We start from the raw sequence: 19,923 nt of genomic DNA on the forward strand, positions 1-19,923 counted from the left end.
CTCTGTGCAGCAGACACTATGGGAAGGAAGGTGGGCTGCATGCAAGCCCAGCTCAGCATCCAATAGCTGCAAGGTTTTGGCATGGCAGTGCCTTGTGCAACCAGTCCCCAGGTCCCCAGCAGTGAAGCAGATGCCCTGCACCCAGGGTCATGCAGGAGATGGCATGGGGACGATGCTGAGCCCTTGGGCACAGCTTTGGGGGCTGACATCTCTCCATACTCACAGTTACATTACTCTATTGGGCACAGCAGTTGGGATGGGGCAGCTCTGTGCATCATTGCAGTCAGTGGGGAACAAATCCTGCTGCGCTTTGGGTAGAAATCACTGCAGGAGGGGGAGGAATCAGCGAGGGGGAAAGTGCCTCTGAGTGGCTGCAGTCAGGATTTTGATCCCCATCGCCCAGCTCCAGCTCCTGGGTAAGCATTGCTGGGACCCCATGGTCCCAAAGCTTTTGGGGGCAGCCTGACAGTGAGGGACGGTGCGGGACACGATGGGACAGAGCGACCCACCGCCCCGTGAAGGTTACGAGCCACTCTCTTGCCACATGCCTCAGCGGGTCCCCCCATCATATTTTGGCTCCGTATCACCCGGCGCTGCCCGGCCGTGCTTCCACTGCAATTTCGGGCAGTAAATCAGCTCCGCACAGCCCCACCTCCCCGCTCTCCATTGGCAGCGGCACCCCTCGCCCCGCTCATTGGCGCTGCCGCGGCCGCCCAGCGCTACATAAACCCCGCACGGGCGGCCGGAGCCGTCGGGAGTCGGGCGGCGCGGAACCGGGAGGCGGGCGGCGAGGCGGGCGGCGAGGCGGGCGCTGCGGGATGCGCTCCCCCCGCCACCGCCGCCGCGGGGGCACCGGGCAGCCCCCCGCGCCCGTGAGTAGAAAGAGGGCCCCGCGCCTCCGCCCCGCCGCCAACTTTGCCGGGGAGTCGGGGGTGGGTGCGGGAAGTTGGGAAGCGCGGAGGGGAGTGGGCGGCGGAGTTGGGGATGGGATGGGGGGGATAGGGGTGCTGCCTTGGAGTGGGGTTTTGGAGGGGGGCTGGCAGTAGGGGAGCACCCGCGGGGACGTTGGGGTGGTGATGGGCAACGGGAGGGAAGGGGCAGTTCTTCTCTTTGGAGATATCCCCACTTGGTCACTGTGGGGCTGGAGGGGTCCCTCTGCCCCTCCACCTGTGCAGGAAGGGGCTGGCTGCGCGGTGCCACGGCTGAGCCCCCCCAAGGACCCGATGTCCCTTTGGGCTGAGCTCCGAGATAAGGTGACTGCTTGTCTCCATACTGCATGAGCTGCTGTTGGCTGAGCCCCAGCATGCTGGGTCCAGTGCTGAGCATGGGAGAGAACAGGGACCATCTCTGCTTAGGAACTGCAGGCGTGAAGCCCATTGGGAGCATCCATTGTGGGATGCATACAGGGACCAGGTCCCGTGTGAGGGGTGTGAGGTTCACAGCGCTGAGCCCACAGCAGTGGGATCAGGGCTTGTGGCTTCAGCCAGAGCACAGGCACTGCAGAATCAGGGCTGTTTGGGGCTCTGGCATCCATGGGATACCACAGCCCCTCTGGGACAGAGGAGACTGAGTGCAAGATGCTTGCCACCTGTCCTCTACCCTGGCAAGTTTGGCTGTGGTGGCCTGGGAATGATGGGAAGGGGGATATGGTGTCACTGGGACACATGCAGCATGATGTCATGCGATGCTGTGATGTTACCGTGCTGTCACTGCTGTGAGGTGGCTTTGGGGTGTGGTGGGGCTCCTGCTGCGCAATGTCACGCGATGTTATGGCAGTGCTGGTCTGGGATGGGATGTGGCCCGGGATGGGATGTTGCCGCAGTGGTGACGCATGACACTGGGGACACGCAGCATGGCGGCAGCGATGTCACGGGGACAGGGTGGCCATGGAAGTGGCCAACTCCCATGTCCCTATGATGTGTGCTGGGGACCACAGCTATGTACGTGAGGAGCCCTGGGGCAGCATCTCCCTACCTGTGGTAACAGGCCTGTGGGGTGTGACCTTCCCAGGTTTGTGCACCATGGTGTTGCCCTCACCCCATCCTGTTCTCCCCTCAGGCTCCCCTTTGGCAGCAGCCTTGCATGGGAATGACAGTGCCAGGGAGCAGCTGTTGGACCAGCACTACTTTCCCATGCTACCCAGTTGTGCCCTGTGTGGGCGCCCATGGCACCCCTGCCTTGCTCCCATCTTCCCTCTATCCCTTCTGACCACTTCAGCTCCATGCCACCAGGCTTAGCCACGCTGAGCAGGAGTTCCAGTGTGACTGCAGCACTTGGATTGACCTTGCCACTGAATGCCAAGACATGAGCTGGGACACGGCTCTCTCTCACAGGAGAGAGCTGAGCTCTGCCATAGGCATACAAGCAGGACCCTGTTGCCTCAAACATCCTTGTGCTGTGCTGGAAGCCACAGAGCCTCTTGCATTCAGCACATTGAGCCTGGACCTCCCTCCCTTTTCCCAAAACAGCCTGGCTCTGGGCCGGGCAGCCTCCACCATGGCACCCAGAACCGGATCCACGGGGAAGAGCCTTTTGTTTCCAATCAGGAACATTGTTTCCTCCTGGAAAAGCTTCATCTAGCTTGGAGGGATTCTGGCTGCAGCTGGATGGAGTGGGGGTGTGCCTGGGGAGTGGGCCAAGCCACAGGGAACGGGAGCTGAAGGAGAGACAGAGCCCCATTGATGGCATGGGGACAGTTCCCTGGAGAGGCACAAGGCAAGGGAATGCTGCACCGTGCTGGCTGGGGACAGAGATAGGGTTGGGGAATCAGAGGACAACCCTGTGCTCATGTCTCTATGCATGGGCAGATGCTCTGTGCCTTGTCCCCATGCTTCTCAGATAAACCTTGGGGTAAGATCCTTGGAGTCTTCTCCCTCCCCAGGGAGGCAGCAGCAGGCTGATGGTGACAGTCTACCAAGGTCCAAGAACAGGGCATCTTCCCCTCCCCAAGCTGGCCACACAGGGCCCATGGCACAAGGACAGGCTGACAGTGAAACTGGTCACCTTTCCCCACTGCTTGTCTTTTGGGGGATGCTCCTAAAGAATTTGGAACAGCCCTGTCATGGCCACACGGAGTAGTATCCCTTGCTGGGCATCCCAGCCCTTCCTCCAGACTGTGGGAGCAGGGATGGCTGCTCTTGCTTGCAGCTGGAGCACCTGTACACAGGGCCTTGCTCACAGCTGGTGCCATGCAGCTTGCTGCTGCTGCTGGACTTTTCTGGAGGGGACTGCCCGGCCCACAGTGAGTGCAGCAGTCTTGAGTGCCACCTCACTTGTCACCCACTCTAAAGCCAGGTCAGAGCCAGCTCCAAAGTTCCGCAGCCTTGCCAGCAATGCTGGCAGCCACAGTCCTCCGCAGTCCAGGTTAATTGAGCCTCTCCTCCCAGTCTCCTGTCACCTTCTCATGGCTGCAGCCCTGTGCAGACAACCCCTCCCACCATCCAGCTGGGCAGGTACTTACCCCACAGAGTCCCCAAGAGAAACAGCGATGGCAGGATGGGGAAACCGAGGCATGTTGGAGTCACACAGCAATGCCTGAGGTCTCAGGGCTGGAGAATTGAAGGGTTGTGGGTTACTGAGTGGGGTGGGTGGCGAGTGGTGGAGGAAGAATAGCTCGTGCAAGGATGATGCTCGGGCTCTGTGGAATGGGGTCTTGGTGGTGCAACCAGCAGAGCTGAGCGGCTGCAGGTCTGTCTCAGGTGCCCAGGATGCTGACGCTGTGCCTGCTGTCCCTGGCCTGGCCCAGTGAGGGCTCCCAGCGCAGTGAGCCCATGTTCACCGCTGTCACCCACCAACTGCTCCCGCCTGACTACGACAGCAACCCCACACAGCTCAACTACGGCGTGGCTGTCACTGACCTGGATGCTGATGGCAGCTTTGAGATCGTAGTGGCAGGGTGAGTAGTGACAGTCTTGGGGGCAGTAAGACATGGTGGCCCTGCAGTGCCAGGAGCTCCTCGAAGCCCTGTGTCCCAGGGCTGGCAGCCTTTCCAAACTCACTGTTTTCTCCAAAAAGCACACGTGGTGCCCAGCTGAGCTTCCAGCTGCAGGCAGTTGGTCTCACTGCTCTGCTGGGGCGCATCACTAATTCCCATCCCTCCATCTAGGAGGAGGTGTATGGTGGCACTGCCAGCATCTGCATCTGCCATCTGCATGGGGACACTCCTCCGGGGCTGGGTCCTCTTGCTGTGGGATGATGGCAGCTGCCCAACGGCTGGGTCCCACCCCTCAGTACAGAGGCAGCTCGAGCCTGAGCCAGCTCGGCTCCGCTGACAGGACTCAGTGCTCTCCGGAGATTCATTTAATTGGCTGGAGGTTTTTTATAGCCCTGTATGGGTGTGATGGCTTGGAAGGGCTGGCAGGAGCCAGTGATGCAGGAGCCGTGTGCTGTGCTGTCCCAGCACCCGAGCAGGGCTGGACACAGAGCAGCTGCTGCTGGCAGGTCCTGCCCTGGCTGGGGATAGTGGAGACAGTGGCACAGGCTCCTGCCATGGCAGTGAGACAGTGGCATAGCATGCTCATCCATGAGGGAGGCTTGTACATGTGTCCTCGCCTGGAAGGGAGTATCTCACCCCATGAGCCCAGCATGGGCTGGCACCGTGCTTGATATATGGGGCATGGACATAGGGTGTCTGCCCAACAGTGCAGCAAGCCTGGGCAGCCAGGAACACCCAGCAGGGCCCAGGTCACTGCATCAGCAGGGCTGAGCCAAGCAGCCAGGATTGGTTTTGTAAGCAGCACAGTGCCCGTTGTGTAACTTGTTTACGGTGCATGGGGCAGGAACAGGCGGGGAGCCTGTGGGGCACAGCGTGCTGAGCAGATTTGCCTTGCGTGCTGCCTTTCCTGCCCTGGGAAAAGGCTGCAAGAAGGGAACCTGCCCCATCCTACCCTGACTCTACCCAGGATGCCCAGGCCAGGCTGACGTGTGACGCCAGGCTAAGCCCTCCCCATGGCAGCCACAGCTGGAAGAAGAGGGAGGCAGGAGATCCTTGGCTACCACACGCCATGCATGTCTTTGCTGTGCCCCTCAAGCTGCTGATGCCCAGATCCTGCTTGGCCACCTGCACAAGGGGATGGGACAGGGGCTGTCATGCCATTCCCAGCTCCAGGATCCATCTGTTCATGCCTACAGATACAATGGCCCCAACCTGGTGCTCAAGTACGACAAGGCGCGGGGCCGGCTGGTCAATGTGGCAGAGGATGAGCACAGCTCCCCTTACTATGCGCTGCGGGACCGGCCGGGCAATGCTATCGGTGTGACAGCGTGTGACGTTGATGGGGATGGCCGGGAGGAAATCTACTTCCTCAACACCAACAATGCCTTCTCCGGTGAGCTCCAGGCACAGGGGGGGGCCCGTCACGGCTGCCCATGACCTTCGGCGCGTGAGGGATGTGTGCGGGCTGGAGTTAATTTCCCAGTTGAGTGGCTCCATTGATTGATGGCAGCGCGGGCGGGACGCTGAGCCCAGCCTGATGCTGAGTCAGCACTACCAGTCACCCTCTCCATGGCACCCTGAGGGGATGGCAGTGTCCCATCACCACTGGGACTGCCATGCCACCAGGACGTGAGCGTACCCATGCGTGCTGACCCCCGTGATGGTGGCAGAACTGTGCCTCTGTACCAAGCCAGAGTCTCATCCTGCTTTACTGGTGCTGTCGCAGCTCCTGGGCATGCCAGCCCTGGGGAGGGGACACCTGTGCCCCAAGGGATCCCCAAAGTTCCCCGTGTCTCTGCTCCATACCAGCTCTGCCTGGTCCCACTGCTGCAGATGTGTTTTCATTCTCCAATTACCAGAGCTGGCATTGGCTGTCTGTGTGCCCATCTCTAAATCAGGCAATGCCACTGGCACTGTCACAGCACCATGGCTCACTGTCTGTGCCTGGCACTGCATTGATTTTTGCCTCCACTGGCTGTACCCCATTGGGACACGTTTTAACTTAATGAGTTGATTCTTCCATGTGTCTCCCAGTGGCACTTACGGGTTATGGGAACTTTGCCGGTGGCAACAGTTGAGGGAACAGAGCAAGGGTCATGTCCCATTGGGACAAGCTCGGAGGGAGGATAGTTGCGGCAGCCCCTGACCACATCCCACAGGCATGGCCACCTACACGGATAAGCTCTTCAAACTCCGCAACGGGCGCTGGGAGGACCTGCTGAGCGACGAAGTGAACCGCGACGTGGCCAGCCGCTTCGCCGGGCGCTCCGTCGCCTGTGTGGATCGCACGGTGAGCAGGCAGAGTGTGGGGCAGCCCCTCACCCGGGCCACGTCCCACTCCACTGGTGCCCCCGGCAGCCGGTTGGTGGCTGTAAGGGCTCGCAGCCCCCCCGGCCATCAGGGCTCTGGGCATTCGTCCACACAGTTGCCGCTGGCTGATAAACGCGCCTGTCGAGGTGATTTATGTCCCTGTCACCTGCTCTTTCTTCTTCCTCCTCCCCCAGCAGTTTGTTTCCCAATGATTATCGCTAAATCAGGGCCCAGCTGCTGCACGGGACAAGGGGGGCGGTGGGGACGGGGGGGGCACCTGTCACAGCAGGGAGTGTGGCATGAACTGAACATCAGCACTGAGCTTGGAGACGGTGGAGGTGATGGGGCACGTCCCAGTGGGAAAGCACAACCATCCCCAGTGCAGGGTGCTCTTGACTATGGCCATTAGGGAACCCGACAGCAGGGAGGATGGAGGCCAAACCCAACCCCACGGGCTGAGGTGGAGGCACAGGGAGCTGAGGCGGTGCTGCCGGCCGCAGGGCTCGGGCAGGTACTCTATCTACATCGCCAACTACGCCAGCGGCAAGGTGGGCCCACACGCACTGCTGGAGATGGACGTGACTGCTAGTGACCCTGCCCGTGGCATCGTGGTGCTGGTGGACGTGGCCGCCCAGGCTGGTGTCAGCAAGTACACAGGTATGGAGAGGACGTGAGCATCGGCGACCTGCGCCGTGACCCACACCGCAGGTGCCATACATTGCCTGCCTGACTGCCCCACCTAGTGGCCACCCCACTGCGCGTGGCAGCCACCCAGCAGGACCCCGCTGTCATCCTGCTGGTTCCCTGGCAGCGTCCTTAGGACCTGGGGATGCAGGGTGCATGCCAGCCACTATGGGGGACTGCCGCGTGCCCCGTCTCTGCGGCGGTAAATTCTTGATAATTAGGAGTGTTGTCACCATGGCGATGGCAGTGATTAGGTTGGATGTGACACAAGCGGCTGCCAGCCCCAATTAGCTCCTGATGAGAGGGAGTGAAGGAGGAGGGAGGGAGAGGAGGGGGTCTTGGGAACACTGAAACTGATGCAGGGACATGCAGCCCCCAAAGCAGGGGACAAACTTACCACTGGCTGCTGTCCCCAGGGGGCCGTGGTGTGGCTGTAGGCCCGATCCTGAGTGACAGTGCTTCTGACATCTTCTGCGGGAACGAGAACAGCCCCAACTTCCTCTTCCACAACCGTGGGGATGGGACATACCGGGACGTGGCAGCTGTGGTGGGTGAGTAGAGGGTGGGGGGAGATGACACCAGATGAGCTGAGCACAGTGCTGGAGGGACCATGAAGATTGACGGCCCCATTGGCCACAGGAGGGGCATCACTGATGCAAGGATGCAGCGTGGGGAGGCCAATATGGGGACTGGGGGCCATGTTCCAGGACGTATCTTGGGGAGTTGTCCCAGGATTGAGTGTCCTGTCTCCCTGTCCCCTTGCTGCTCGCAGGGCTGGATGACCCCTACCAGCACGGGCGTGGTGTGGCATTGGCTGACTTCAACCGCGATGGCCGTGTGGACATTGTCTATGGCAACTGGAATGGGCCACACCGCCTCTACCTGCAGGCAGGGGCCCCCGGGCGCATCAAATTTCGGGTGAGGGCTGGGGCTGGAACATCCCCAACCACCAGCTTTCATGCTGAGCCAGTTTGGCTTTGAGCTCTGGTTCCCAGTGGGGATGGAAACTGAGGAGCAGTGTCCTCACATCACCAGCCCGTACCCATTTCTCACACAGGACATCGCCACTCCCAAATTCTCCATGCCATCCCCCGTCCGCACTGTCATCGCTGCTGACTTTGACAATGATCAGGAGCTGGAGGTCTTCTTCAATAACATTGCCTACCGCGGCTCTTCTGCTAACCGCCTGTTCCGGTAGGGCTGGGGGGCCATGCCCCACAGCGGGAGCCAAGCAGCCCTCACCATGCTCTTCTCCATTGGTGCCACGTGTGGGGCGAGAGCTCCGACTCTGCTCATCAAGGAGCCATGCCTGAGCCCTTCCCTATGTCATTAGCAGCCCTGCGGCTGTGCCTGCAGCAGCCTCTGGGGTCCCCATGCTGCTGATCACAGCTGTGTGGAAGCTTGTTCCCTGCTGCAGCTAATTGTGGGGATCAATTCCTCACCACTGCTCTGCGGCACCCCCTCACCGTGTCGGCACAGTGGGCAGATGGAAGGCGATGGTTTGGGGGGAGCTGGGAGTCCCCAGGGGTTGCGGCAGCGTTTGGAGATGATGCTGCTGCTCTGCAGCTCAGATCCATGCCCTTGTGACATCCCTGTCATTCCTCCGTGGAGCAGGGATGAGATGTGCATGTCCAGACACCAGCCACCCCACCCCAACACCCTTGGGGGTGGCCCTGTCCCCTCTGGGTGTCACCTCTCTGCCAGGCTGCTTCAAGGTGGAGAGCTGCTGGATGTCATGGGGACACAAGGGCTGGCACTAACACCCTGCCTGTCCTCAACAGGCTCATCCGCAGGGAGCACTCAGACCCCATCGTAGAAGAGCTGAACCCGGGGGATGCGCTGGAGCCTGAGGGACGAGGCACTGGTGGGTGCTGCAGGGCAGGGCTGGGGGTGACACAGCACCACCAGGGTGCTGCCATCACCATGAGAGCCAAACCCATGACCTGTTGCTCTGTGCACAGGAGGTGCAGTGACAGATTTTGATGGCGATGGGATGCTGGATCTGATCCTATCCCACGGCGAGTCCATGGCACAGCCACTCTCCATCTTCAAGAGCACCCAGGTGAGCAAAGGGGTTCCTCTAGGTGTCTCGGTCCCTGTGTCCCTCCAGCTCAACCTTCCTCCCCTCTGCTGCAGGGTGCTGGCAACAACTGGCTGCGGGTTGTGCCGCGCACCCGCTTTGGGGCCTTTGCACGAGGAGCCAAGGTGGTGCTGTTCACACGGCGCAGCGGTGCCCATCTGCGTATCATCGATGGCGGCTCAGGGTACCTGTGCGAAATGGAGCCCGTAGCACACTTTGGACTGGGTGAGCCCTGGGGTGGGGGCAAGAGGCTGCCAGCCCTCCCTGCACCCAGTGACAGGCTGCCTGCCCACAGGACGTGACGAAGCCAGCAGCCTGGAGGTGACGTGGCCCGATGGCCGTGTCCTGGTGCGAGCGGTGGCCAGCAGCGAGACCAACTCTGTCCTGGAGGTCCCCTATCCCCGAGACACAGAGAAGCCACCGGTGCCCACCCTGCTGGAGGTGAGGACCCACGGGGAGTGATCAGGGGACAGGAATGCGGGGCTGAGCTCTGTTGCCTTGGGGCTGCCCCATCCCAGTGTCTGCTTCTCCCCAAACGCAGTGCGGGCAGGGATTCTCCCAGCACGAGAACGGACGCTGTGTAGGTGAGTGCAGACACAGGCATGGCTGAAACCCAGAGTATGGCTGTTGGGCATGTGCTCTGGGAGCCTGGGCTCTGAGGGGGCAGGGGGTGCATGGCTGACACAAGTGACGCAGCAGAAGTGGGGACGTGGTCGTGTTCAGCTGTGAATGGCCACATCCACGCTTACGCACAGTGGGAGCCAGGGCACACCACTGGCAGTTCCCAGCCTGGCCACATCACCCCCCCCCTCCCCTCTATCCACAGACACCAACGAATGTGCTGAGTTCCCCTTTGTCTGCCCCCGGGAGAAGCCCATCTGCATCAACACCTATGGCGGGTACCGCTGCCGCAGCAACAAGCGCTGCGCTCGTGGCTTTGAGCCCAATGAGGATGGCACAGCATGTGTGGGTGAGTGATGGTGGTGATACACTGGAGCAGCACCTTGGGATGGTGATGTACCCACCCAGGCACAGCCACCCCTGTCCCTCCAGTGGTTGCCTATGCCCCAGCCCCACAGCTATGTGCCTCCATGTTTGCTGGTCCCGTACCACCCACTTGCTGCTGACCACCCAACTCTCTTTCTTTCCTGCTCCTTTTCTCATTCTCCAAGCAGCTCAGGTGGCCTTTTTGGGGGGATACCCCTCCACTGGGAGCTGGCCCTGGGCCCCCGAACGCATTCTCCTCTCTCTGGGCTTCGGACTCTGCCTATGCCTCTATGCACTTTAACCCTGCCTGTAACACCCAAGCAGCCTTGGCGAAGGATCAGCCAGCCTCTGCCTGTCTCTTTTTCTCTCTCCCCATGTGGAACTGCCCTGGATGGGCAAGGGACCACAGCATCGTCCCCACATTGCAGCCCAGGACTGAAGCCCCAGCACTAACCCCGCATCACTGGCTCCGTCGCCTCGATCCCGTGCCATGTGCCTGCTGGTTTGGCCTGAGCCACATGTGCTTTTCAAGTCCCCTCTGCCCGGGGGGGGGGGGCAACCCCAGCAGAGGAGGCTCCCCCCAACCCAGCAGGGGAAAGTCCCCTCAGTTTGTTTTTTAACTTCTTGACCCTGCTGTTTGGAGTTGGACCCTGCTCAGTCTTCCAGCCCATCTCCTGGAGAACCCTCCCAATAAACTATACACTGTCTATTTGCCGGCTGAGCTGAGCTCAGGCTTTCAACAGGGTGGGAGCCACTATTCTGCCCTGGATTCCAACCCCCACCCACCCTCCCAGCCCTCCATTTCCCCCAGGCACAGCCCCTGTGCCAGCCGTGCCATGTGAGTAAACCAATCTCTGTCCTGCTTTCTCTGCTTGTCCCACAGGGCGTGTACTGCACCATGCCCTCCCACTTATTGCCCCATACTCAGTCTACACATGGGGCCAGTCCTATGGCACCTATTGCACTGGGGTGCCCAGCCCCAACACAGCCCCGATGCAGGAGGAGGCAGAGTAGCTAGCAGGGCCGAAGCATGAGGTTTATTGAAGGTCTCCATCAGTTTCCATGCAGGGTGCCCCACAGGGTGCACCAGAGCCTCACCACCCTCCTGTGGGTCCGGGTCCTCCTCCCTCTATGGCCCTGAAGCTCCCTCCCAGGTACTGGATGTTACAGGGACCCGGCTTTCCCCCTCGGGGGTCCCCCACCACAGGTTGCAAGAGTGGGTGCTGTAGCCAGGGGTGCTGCATCAGAGCAGCTCTGCAGGTTTGGCACCTTTGGGGTGATGGGCAGGGTGCAAGCAGGAGACACACCCCCTACAGCCCCCCAGCGCCACAGGGGTACTGTATGCTGCAGGGAGGGTGAGGATGCATGCGGGATGTGTGGGCAGGAGGATTTGTGCTTCCTGTCCTGGCACAAGGAGCTGACTGGGGATGGGAGGGAGCAGGATGCAGCCAGAACCTTTGGGGCAGCACAAAGGGTGAACGCACAGCACCATCATGCAGATGAAGTAACACAGGGACACGAGGCCATATCCCCCTGGCTTCAGCGCTGCTGGAGCACTGCAGGGTGAGCTCTTTCACTTGGGGTGAGGGGAGGATGCGGGAGCCCTTTGGCACTGGTTTGGTTCAGTGGGAAGCACCTGGGACACCCCAGCAGTGATTTCTGCCTGCAGTGGGTCTGGGCAGGGGCAGAGCCACCGCAGGGGGCACATGGCACAGAGGACACCTGGCCCCCCATGTCCCCTCCCACCCACTCTGGACTCAGAAGCGGGTGCTCTGGTAGTGCAGCCTGCGGATCTCAGAGAGGCGGCTGTCCCGGCAGTACGCGTCCCTGCAGGGACCTCCCCCTGCCAGTCACCGCCCCCCCCCACCGCTGCTGCTGCTGCTGGAGCTGCCACTGCTGGAGCTGCCGCTGCTGCACCGGTCCTCGTAGATGGAGATCTCAATCTGGGCACTGCTAAGGAGAGCCGTGGGATGCATCAGCCACAGCCTCCCTGCCCGCTGCCGGTGTCCCCCCACCCCTCACCCTCATTCCCCCTTATCCCAGAGGATACAACTCTCATGCCACGCTCCAGGGGGTCAGTGAGCAGCAGCCCCCGTGGTGCATAGACCTTCTCGTTCTGCTCCTGGATATACTTGGAGATCTTCTTCAGGACCTGTGAGTGCAAGGGGGACACTGAGTACCCTCCGGCCCTGGTACCCCCTCCAACCCCCCCACTTCCTTTGCCCTCCCCAGGGCATCAGCACCTTCTCGTAGTGTGTCTCCATGCAGAGGAAGATGAAGTAGGCAGTGGCACAGGCCAGGCACCCCTCCAGGTATGAGCTGCCCCCGATCTTCTCCGCTTCAGCATAGAACCCATTGAGAGTTTTCACGGTCTCCTCAAACAGCTGACGCTCAATCTGGGGCAGAAGCTGCCATGAAGAGATGCTTGGCCAGCAGCTATCCCCATCCCTGGGATGCCCTAGGGACCACCTAATCCTCTCCTTCCTTCTCAGCTGCTCCCTGCCCATTGCCCACCTACAATCCCCAGGAGAGATGGTGCATACTTTGCCCAGGGCAGACATCCAGAGCTGGCTCAGGGCCACACAGCCCCCCCATGCCCTCTCCCTTTTGTTTAGACAAACCCCAATAGGACTCTGAATATAGGGCACCCCCACGCACACTGCCAGGCATCCTACCCGGCTCTCCAGCTCCGGGGGGAACTTAGTCTGGAACTGGCACGTGGTCCCATCACTGTAGTCCCGCTGCACAAAGACCTTGGTGGCCAGGGACGCGCTGCGCCGCAGCTCCTGCAGGCTGTGTACCTGGGGGGTTGCAGTGGGGTGAGCTGGGGGGATACAGCCTGGGGGGTGGGGGTGGGGGGGAAGGTCGCCACACATCCCACTGTGGGTGCCATTCCCACAGACTCCAGCATGGCCCCGTGTCCACGGTGGGACAAGGCCTAACGGTGGCACAGGGATCGTCCTCAGTCCTCAGCAGGATGCTGTCAGGAGGAGGGGAACAAGGGATTGCTGCTGTGGGGCTGCAGCAGCTGTGCAGCCGGAAGGGCTGGGATGGCATAACCCTGGCACCCTACGAGGCGCCAGGACCCACTCCAGCCTCCAGGTGTTGGAACAGAGCCGGGATGGAGAGGAGAATGGAGGGGACAAAGGGAGAGAGTCAGACCCCTCAGACTGCAGCCCCACATGGACCTCTCCATCAAGGACACCCCACCCCAACCCCAACCCCACGCCCCTCCAGCCGCACCGCTGGCACCCTGCATGCACAAGGGCCCCTCTGTGAGTGCGGACCCCGCAGGGCTCCAGCCCCACCCCGCACAGCCCCGGGCACCCGCACACCCACCTCCGTGGCCATGGCGCTCCGTGCGCCCCGGGCCGGGCCGTGCTGCTCTGGGTCGGGCCGCGCGGGGGAACCGGAGCCGGCGGCGGGGCCGGGCCGAGCCGAACCGAGCCGGGCAGAACCGAGCGGGCGGCACCGGCGCTGTCCGCGGTGCTGCTGAGCCGCGCGGCGGAGGCGGAGGCGGGCCCGGCCGCAACGTGTGCGCAGCCGCCCGGCCCCGGGGATGGGCGCCCGCTGCTGCCTGCACCGAGCCCGGAGGGAGCCGGACCGATCGGGGGCGGCTGTGGGGGTGGCTGGGAATTGGCTGCCCGGGGGTGCTGCAGCGTGGAAGGCACGGGGGTGATGGGAGGCTACACCCCATGGGAAGGACACGGGGGTACTGGGGAGGCTGGCCGTGGGGCTGGCAGCCCGCCCTGCCCGGGTACGTGGCTGAGTGCTGCTCGTGCAGAATTTGCAGCTGCAGAGCGGGTGCCGCGAGCACAGCGCAGGCAGACATCAGAGAGGAGTGCTAACAGATTCCCTGTAATCTCTGCCCATTGACAGCTCAATTAGAGGCAGAGAAATGGCAAACGGGGAGAAAACAGACGTTCTCCCTAGAGGAGGAGGGCATAGCAGGGGAGGGGTTGATGTGTGGTGGCACAGGGCCCATGCAGGGTGGAAGGACAGCAAGCCCTTCCTCTGCACCTATAGGAACACCGGCAAAAAAAGCAACAAGCAGTGGGTACAGAGCCTCAGCACAGTGCACGCACGTCTGGGGATGCACAGATCTACATTTGGAGTTGCAGATATCCACACCTGGGGATATGTGCATCCCTGCAGGGATATGTGCATACCCAGGTGTGTCCCAAGATGCCCCCACACCCATGTCCCTCTCTCACACCGAATGTCACACCGCGTCACCACTCACCTCCTGCCTGGCAGTGGCCGTGCCAGTTGCCATGGCAATGTCTCGCCTGTGGAGAGATGAGGTTCACTCTCCCAAGCAGTGGAGAGGGGCCGAGAGCAGCTGTGGGGAGCACAGCTCTCCCTGACACCCCTGTGTGCATCCTCTGGGCTGTGCCCACGTGTGTTCCCCCTGTGGGAGCTGGGTTGGTTGGGAAGGGGCCATGGCTGGTGGCTGTCCCCTGGAGCTGTGACACTGGATGTCCCCTTGGGGCTCCATGCTGGGCCTTTCTTGTGGGCTCCCCCCCCCCACACAGCCCCTGGCCCCACTGCTCTGCCCCAGCCCCCCCAGGCCCTGCCAGATCCCCTGCCAGATTCCCCATCGTGGGCTTCTCAGCTGTAACCAGATGGCCCTTCTCCATCTGCTGAGCCTGGGGGACTATTTTTAGGTTCCCTGGCAGCAGAGGCACTGCTCACATGGCTGTGGCAGGAGCTGCCTTTATTCCCATTATTCTCTACACCTAGGTGAGTTGCCCCACAGTCATGCCCCAGTTCCACTACCCTAATGCTGCTCTTGCTCCAATAGCAGCAAAAAACCCTTGCTTTGGGGTCAGTTCCACACAGCCCATGTTTGTCACCCCCTCAGCAACCCTGCCCCAGAATGGGTCCAGCCCTCATACAGCGGGAGGAGACCCGTGCCCCCTTCTCATAGGGACTGTCAGCAGCTCTGCTTCAAAGGGAGCAAGGCAGTGCCAGCCTTGGCAGCTGCTTCACACAGTGCTGGGGGGGCTTTAATTAATGGCGGGGGGAGAATGAGCTCACTGCCCCATTGAGGACAATGGTGACATTTGGGATGTGGTGGGGAAGCGGCGATAACCTTTCCAGGGAGACAGCAGGTGTGCATGTATCAGCATGGGAGGATGTTTCCCACACCAAATCCAGGCACCCAAGCACTGCCTCTGCCCCACGGGCATCACAGGCCGTGGGACACTGCCCCAAATTGCCCACAGCCTGAGGTGAGCACGCTGCTGTCCTCACAGAACTGTTCAATGAAGTGCGGGGAGCAGCACTGCCAAGAGGTCCCCATGTCCCCATGCATGCCATCCTCATGCAAAGGAGTCCCCATATGGGCCATGCCCCATCCCTGCACTGCATAGGGCTGGGGGCAGGCAGGCAGCACACAGTGGCTCTGTGTGCTCACAGGATTTATGAGCAAGGGCAGAGCTGCCGAGGGGCTGGGAGGAAGCCAGGGTGGCTGCGGCCCCACAGCTGTGCCCGGAGCACTGCCAGCTGCATTCCTGGGGCTGTGAGACAAGTGGGAGTGTGTGTGGGCGCAGGGCAAGTGCGTGGTCACCACTGCCTTCTGCCCGCCCTGGAAGTCTGCAATCCCAGGGTCTTGGCCCCATTGTGCCCCCCTCCTGCCCTCTCCTTCCTCCTGCACCTCGCTGTGGGGCAAACTGAGTGCAAGGAACATACGGCACTGACTCTGGAAGTGCCAAGGATAGGGTCTGAGAGACCGGACACCACAGCATTGTGCCCATGCTCCGCTTCCCACGGCAGCAGGATTTGCCCTCCTGCAGCAGAGCCAGAGCCTTGCACCAGTGTTAGTCCTTGTGCCTCGCAGCCCCTTGCACAGCCCCTGCCAGCGCTTCTATGGAAAAGCGGAGCAGCCCCTAGCAGGGCATGTCCCCTTACCGTGTCCCCAGGGCTGGCCATCTCCGAGGTCTCCACCGAAGAGGGACCAGCCCCCATGGTCCCAGTCTGGGTCTCAGTGCCGTGAAGTGTGACACAGGCGGTGGCAGGGCTGGTGGCCGGGCTGCTCAGAGTGACAGGCACAAGTGTCTGTCCTTCAGCCCACTGCGTGGGTGCTGGATGGGGACATGGGAACAAGTGCAAGAGGAGTGCAGAAAGGACTCCTGGGCAGAGGACACCTGGCAGGAAAAGGACGCATGTACTGCTGCCCCCAGCCCTGCTTCCAGGAAGTGGCTCAGTGGCTCTAATGAAGATATCGTGACAGATAGTGGCCCAGCAGTTGGCAGGGAGCCCCTCACTCCCTGACCCTACCCGCCAGGGCTCAGAGCGAGGCGTACTCAGCATCACACCTGGGCACCTTGTGAGTATCCCACAGGCTCCCTCTGCCCCCATCACCCCCGCCCTTGGAGCTCCCGCTCCCTGGCCCCTTCCGAGCATAAGCCCATTGCAATTAGCCGAGCTGCCTTGTCCCAGCTCATCCATCATGGGTTAGCTCTTTTCTATCAGCATTTTTCTCCAGGCAATCTCTCTGCTTCTCTGGCAGCCCAATGCCTCCCTCCTGCTACCGGGCAGTCCTGATAACAGGTGGCTCTATCTTATCATGCTCCCCGGCAGTTATACATTAGCAGTGCCATCTCTGGGGCTTGGCCCAGGGGAGGTGAAATCAGATCCTGGGGTGGCATTGAGCATCCCTGAGCACTGAGCATCCCTGGGCACCAAGTATCCCTGAGCTCTGGGCATCCTTTGGCACCGTGCATCCCTGGGCACCATAAATCCAGGGCACAGGCAGGACAAACAGGCTGCAGGCATAAGCTTGGTGTGTGAGGTTTTTGCACAGCCCTGTGGCAGACAGCTCCTGATGGATCTGCGGGGTGGTCCCTGCCCCCTGCCCGGTGCAAAGGGCAGCTGCTATCACAGCTCACACCAGGCTGTTTGCTCTATTGGCCATTAACTGAGCAACCTTATCCGGCAATCAGGAGCTGGGGGAAGCGCGGGAGTGCTGACCAGGTCGGGACATCGATTGCTGCAATGGGAGGGGGTGTTCCAGATAACCCCTGCAGACAAATGGGTTTCTAATGGGGTCCTCATCCCGGTACCCCTGGCCTGTCTCCAAGGAGAAGAGGGAATGTGGACTGGGCAGGTCTCAAGAAGGCTCTGGTTCTTCCCATGCCTCAGGCACCAGGGAAAGGGCCTGAGTGTCCCCTCCCAGCTCTATCATTCCATCTCAATGGTGAGCAAGTAGTTGGGGTGCCCCAGGATGATGCAGGGTGACACAAAAACCAGCTCTGAGGCAAGGGACAGAGCGGAGACTGCAGGTGGCACTGGGCTCAAGTGCACTATGTAGCCTTGGGGTGATCCCCATAACCCTACTCCAAGGGAGACACAGGGGTTGGAACCAGTGTCTCCTGTCCCCAGTCAGGATGGGGTGTTGGTGAGTAGTGAGGTGCACCGTCCCTTCCCGAGTGCGTGACATGAGAGGGATGCGGAGCATCCCTGTGCACCCACCCTGCGGTGCAAGGGAGGGAGGGAGGGCGGGAGCACAGCGGGCGGCCTGGCGTGGGGCCGGGGGGCCATGCCGGGGGGGGGGCCAGCAGCCAGAGCAGATTGGCTGCCGGTGATGCCTGCGGGCTCCTTTGAAAGGGCAGCGTGGGAGGTGCCGGAGGAGCAGGCAGCGGCCGTGCGTCCCACTCGGCAGGCACGGCGATGCTGCGGGCGAGCGGCCCCGCGGGCACGGTGACACTGGCACTGCTGGCACTGGCATTGGCACGAGGCGAAGGGCAGCACTACGACTACTATGGCTGGCAGCCGGAGAACGTGCCCCGCGGGCGCTTCTACGGGCGGGAGCCACAGTGTGTCGACATCCCGGCAGACATGCAGCTGTGCCACGATGTGGGCTACAAGCGCATGCGGCTGCCCAACCTGCTGGAGCACGAGTCCATGGCTGAGGCCAAGCAGCAGGCCAGCAGCTGGGTGCCGCTGCTCGCCAAGCAGTGCCACGCCGACACGCAGCTCTTCCTCTGCTCTCTTTTTGCCCCTGTCTGTCTCGACCGCCCCATCTACCCATGCCGCTCGCTCTGTGAGGTGGTGCGCGATGCCTGTGCGCCCGTCATGGAGTCCTATGGCTTCCCCTGGCCCGAGATGCTGCACTGTGGCAAGTTTCCTTCTGACCACGACCTCTGCATCACCGTGCAGTTTGGGAACAACCAGGCCACCCCACCACCGGGTAAGTAGGACGAGCACCGCGATGGGTTGGGGTCGCGCACACATCCCTGTGCAGACTGGGGCAACTGTAGGAGCCTCCATCCCTGCTCCTACAACCCTACGCACCCAGCTGCACGCACAGAGCTGCCCCAGGGCAAGGTGAGTGGGTCGGCAGTGGGGTGCTGGGGTGAATGCGGGACCACGGGATTGTCACAGTGCTGTCCCCTTCCTCTCAGTATGTACCGTCACAGCCAAGAGCATCCAGCCCGGAGCGCTGCACCTGTGTCGTTTCCCACATCCCTGCAGGTCCCCTCAGGCTGGGGAAGGGATGTCATCTGAAGGCAGCCTTGGGTCAGGATCAGGTTGTGTCACCTTTTACCCTGCTGCCACCCTCACCCCAAAGCATCGGCAGTCAGGCAGGGTCCCCCATTTCCTATTCCTCTTGGGAAGTGGGTGCTGGAACTCCTAAACATGTGGTGCTGAATGTCCCTGCGTCACCTGGCACAGCTTCCCAGGAACAGAGGGGCTGCTCCCCTGCAGTGTCCCTACTGAGGTGACGCAGGTGACAGCCATCAGTGTCTGGTGACAGAGGCTGCTCTCGCCCTGCAGTGCCCAAGATCTGCACCCAGTGCGAGATGGAGCACAAGGCGGATGGCATGATGCAGCAGATGTGCTCCAGTGATTTCGGTGAGTGCTCCCCTGACACCCCAGCCTCCTGACAGTCCCAGCTGCCCCCAGACCAGCCCAGGGAGGTTGGATAAAGGGCTTTCCTATTCAGGGACATCCCCACAGGACACATTCCCTTGGACCCTATGTACGGGGGATGGGGTGCACCATAAGAGAGGACATCTTGGGGGGACAGGTAGAATATGTGGGGGGTCACTGGGTCCATACTAACTTCACAGTGGTGAAGATGCGCATCAAGGAGGTGATAGAGGAGAATGGAGAGAGGCGCCTGGTGGCTGCCCAGAAGAAGAAGGTGCTGAAGCTGGGTCCCCTGAAGCGCAAGGACACCAAGAAGATGGTGCTGCACATGAGGAACACGGGCTCCTGCCCCTGTCCCCAGCTCGACAACCTAAGCGGCAGCTTCCTGGTGCTGGGGCGCAAGGTGGGCGGCCGCCTGCTGCTCCTTGCCATCTACCCCTGGCGGAAGCACAACAAAGAGATGAAGTTCGCCGTCAAGTTCATGTTTTCCTATCCCTGTCCCCTATACCATCCCCTGCTCTACGGTGCTGGGCAGCACTAGGGTTCTGTCCCAGGACTCCTGCACTTGCCCTGCTCTGCAACCCCAGTTATGCACTCAGGCAACGTTGAAGGAAGCCCTGATCTGCACCCAGGACCCCTGCAGCCCCCTAAGTCCCCTAACTGCATGTAAGACCCTTGCTTGACCTCAGCTGCACCCCAGACCCCAACCCTGCCCAGCTCCCATACTCCTGCTCTCTGTGCCCACAGACTGCCCGCCTCAGCTCCCGAAAGCCCTGAGCTGCATGGCCCCAGCTCTCCAGCACTCCACACCCTGGCCTACTAGAGTAAATTATTTTGTCTGAAATAAGCCTGCATCCAGCTCTCTGTGGTTCTTGGGCTCCAAAACCTTAGGGCATTCTGGGGGACACATGGAAGGAGGGCACAGGGCAGCTCAACAGTCCCTACTCGATCCCTGCTTCCAGCACCTAGGAAGTAACCATGGAGGGGCAGGGAAAAAGGGAGAAAGAAATCTGAGGGCTGGGGGACACATGGAGTGAGGGTCGCACCAAGT

The 19,923-nt window shown here is 61.4% G+C and overlaps 3 protein-coding genes across 11 annotated transcripts; 2 read left to right on the plus strand and 1 right to left on the minus strand.

Annotated features, from left to right (window-relative positions):
* Window positions 1-727: 727 nt before the first annotated feature.
* On the plus strand, window positions 728-10,714 carry CRTAC1 (cartilage acidic protein 1). Of its 6 annotated transcripts, none has more exons than XM_085229687.1 (15): window positions 728-872; window positions 3,699-3,895; window positions 5,131-5,327; window positions 6,094-6,224; window positions 6,745-6,901; window positions 7,345-7,479; window positions 7,701-7,846; window positions 7,986-8,122; window positions 8,710-8,792; window positions 8,890-8,990; window positions 9,065-9,233; window positions 9,304-9,449; window positions 9,550-9,592; window positions 9,835-9,978; window positions 10,184-10,437. In XM_085229687.1, the coding sequence occupies exons 1-15, from the start codon at window positions 819-821 to the stop codon at window positions 10,294-10,296; spliced, it is 1,953 nt and encodes a 650-aa protein (XP_085085813.1). In that variant the 5' UTR covers window positions 728-818; the 3' UTR covers window positions 10,297-10,437. The 6 variants fall into 6 exon arrangements, with proteins under 6 accessions (XP_085085813.1, XP_085085810.1, XP_085085809.1 ...); XM_085229686.1 differs by having other exon boundaries at window positions 793-932; XM_085229684.1 differs by lacking the exon at window positions 9,550-9,592 and having other exon boundaries at window positions 10,184-10,714.
* A 296-nt stretch (window positions 10,715-11,010) lies between these two features.
* On the minus strand, window positions 11,011-17,498 carry GOLGA7B (golgin A7 family member B). Of its 3 annotated transcripts, none has more exons than XM_019617731.3 (5): window positions 15,909-17,498; window positions 12,671-12,796; window positions 12,239-12,391; window positions 12,046-12,147; window positions 11,011-11,938 (listed from the first exon to the last, which is right to left on the minus strand). In XM_019617731.3, exons 1-5 carry the CDS (start codon window positions 16,449-16,451, stop codon window positions 11,846-11,848), a joined length of 1,017 nt encoding a protein of 338 aa, XP_019473276.2. In that variant the 5' UTR covers window positions 16,452-17,498; the 3' UTR covers window positions 11,011-11,845. The 3 variants fall into 3 exon arrangements, with proteins under 3 accessions (XP_019473276.2, XP_085085823.1, XP_085085824.1); XM_085229697.1 differs by lacking the exon at window positions 15,909-17,498 and adding an exon at window positions 14,239-14,535; XM_085229698.1 differs by lacking the exon at window positions 15,909-17,498 and adding an exon at window positions 13,335-14,226.
* A 70-nt stretch (window positions 17,499-17,568) lies between these two features.
* Window positions 17,569-19,719, plus strand: SFRP5 (secreted frizzled related protein 5). Of its 2 annotated transcripts, XM_010714602.4 has the most exons (4): window positions 17,569-18,189; window positions 18,404-18,529; window positions 18,777-18,854; window positions 19,073-19,719. In XM_010714602.4, the coding sequence occupies exons 1-4, from the start codon at window positions 17,670-17,672 to the stop codon at window positions 19,411-19,413; spliced, it is 1,065 nt and encodes a 354-aa protein (XP_010712904.1). In that variant the 5' UTR covers window positions 17,569-17,669; the 3' UTR covers window positions 19,414-19,719. The 2 variants fall into 2 exon arrangements, with proteins under 2 accessions (XP_010712904.1, XP_003208135.2); XM_003208087.5 differs by lacking the exon at window positions 18,404-18,529 and having other exon boundaries at window positions 17,571-18,189.
* The last annotated feature ends 204 nt before the right edge of the window (window positions 19,720-19,923 follow it).

The sequence above is a fragment of the Meleagris gallopavo genome, chromosome 8 (genome assembly GCF_905368555.1).
Source record: "Meleagris gallopavo chromosome 8, MGAL_WU_HG_1.1, whole genome shotgun sequence".
Classification (NCBI taxonomy): domain Eukaryota; kingdom Metazoa; phylum Chordata; class Aves; order Galliformes; family Phasianidae; genus Meleagris; species Meleagris gallopavo.